The following is a 1,648-nucleotide window of genomic DNA, read 5'->3' on the forward strand; positions in this document are numbered from 1 at the left end:
CAGCAGCTCCTTGTCTCTCTTGAACTGGGGAGCCCAGCACTGGACCCAACACTCCAGAGGTGGCTCCCTGGGCAGTGAAGCACAGACACAGCAGGGTGGACAAGATCCATGCTCAGGACACAGATATATTTCAAAGCCTGTAAAATTGAAGTTAAATGAAAGTCTGGTGCCAGTAATAGGTGGAAGACACGGAGTGACCTCAATTTGCTGGAGCAAACTTTGCTCTTTGGCCTCCAGGCCATAAAACCCAGACAGAGGCTGCTCCAGACCTCAGCCACACACAACCACATCTCCTCTGAGAAAACGAGCCATCAGCTAACTGGACAGCCCTGAGATGCTGCCCAGGAGACAGAGTTATGGGAATGGGCAAACAGAGGAGCTTTTAGGCTCTCCTGGGTTGTGCAGGACTTGTGGCAACACAAGCAGAGCTCCCTGTGCCCAGCCCTACCTGTGTACTCTGGGTAGCAGATTGTTAGTGGGCTTTTCTTAATCTTTTCCTCAAACAGGTCTTTCTTGTTCAAGAAGAGGATGATGGATGTGTCTGTAAACCACTTGTTGTTACAAATGCTGTCAAACAGTTTCATGCTCTCGTGCATCCGGTTCTGGAAAAGAAAATGAGAAGATTTGGTGATGGATCATCCCAGATTTATTGGGGGAGGACAGGGGGGTTGGACAGGCAGAGGTTGGACTAGAGCTGAGTGTCATAGAATCCTTTAGGTTGGAAGGGACCTCCAAGATCATCAAGTCCAACCCTTGAGCCATTAGGGCTCTAAAGTCCTCTGCTAAAACAGATCAGAATCTGTCAGGGTTGGAAGGGACCACAAGGATCCCCCAGTTCCAACCCCTCTGCCATGAGCAGGGACACCTCCCACTAGATCAGGCTGCCCAGAGCCTCCTCCAGCCTGGCCTTAAAGACCCCCAGGGATGGGGCCTCAACCCCCTCCCTGGGCAACCCATTGCAGGGCCAACATCCTCACTGCCATGTCACCACAGGGACAACCCTGAGCAGGGCTTGGGTCACCTCCTCGCCCTGTAACTCGCCCTGGATGTGGCTGTTCCCTGCAGGGTGCTCACAACTGCAGGGACAACAGCAGGCACCTCCCTGTAACCAGGGCCTGGGGGGTGGGGAAAAGTCTCATTTCTTCATTTGTCCCAGTTTCTGGGGCAGGATCCTGCAGGCTGCTGCAGGGGAGCGCTCGTGTCCACAAGTGTAACAAGAGGAGGACTCCAGAGTCGTGCCCAGGCCACGATCCCACCTCCCTCCTGCAGGGCAGGCACCAGCAGCTCCTCCAGAACGTACCATTTCCTCATCCTCAGCCAGGACAAGGTCATAATCACTGAGGGCCACGCAGAAGATAATGGCAGTCACCCCTTCAAAGCAGTGGATCCACTTCTTCCGCTCCGACCGTTGGCCACCAACATCAAACATCCTGGGAGAGGCAAAAGAACCCTCTGAGAAGCTGTGGAGACCTCCCTGATGGGCCACCACACTGTTCACAGGGGAGGGGGAGGCTCTAAGGACACAAGCAACGTTCAGGGGAAAACACAGACACAGCCTTCCACCAGCAAGGCCAAGAGGAGCCCTCCCTCTCTCAGGAGAGTGGATTTTAAGCCCAAAACTCCTTTTTTTTTTTCAGTGTGATTTCAG

The 1,648-nt window shown here is 53.8% G+C and overlaps 1 protein-coding gene across 1 annotated transcript in view; it reads right to left on the reverse strand.

Moving 5' to 3' along the window:
* The window catches only part of LOC103778961 (guanine nucleotide-binding protein G(k) subunit alpha), a gene marked incomplete at both ends in the record, with an annotated part of 17,108 nt that overhangs the window by 779 nt on the left and 14,681 nt on the right, over positions 1 to 1,648 (reverse strand). Inside the window, 2 exons of the mRNA XM_008946580.1 lie at positions 449 to 602; positions 1,301 to 1,430. Of these exons, the coding sequence (XP_008944828.1) occupies positions 449 to 602; positions 1,301 to 1,430 (284 nt within the window). The remainder of the gene's footprint in view (positions 1 to 448; positions 603 to 1,300; positions 1,431 to 1,648) is intronic.

Source organism: Merops nubicus, unplaced genomic scaffold, assembly GCF_000691845.1.
Source record: "Merops nubicus isolate BGI_N331 unplaced genomic scaffold, ASM69184v1 scaffold21568, whole genome shotgun sequence".
NCBI lineage: Eukaryota > Metazoa > Chordata > Aves > Coraciiformes > Meropidae > Merops > Merops nubicus.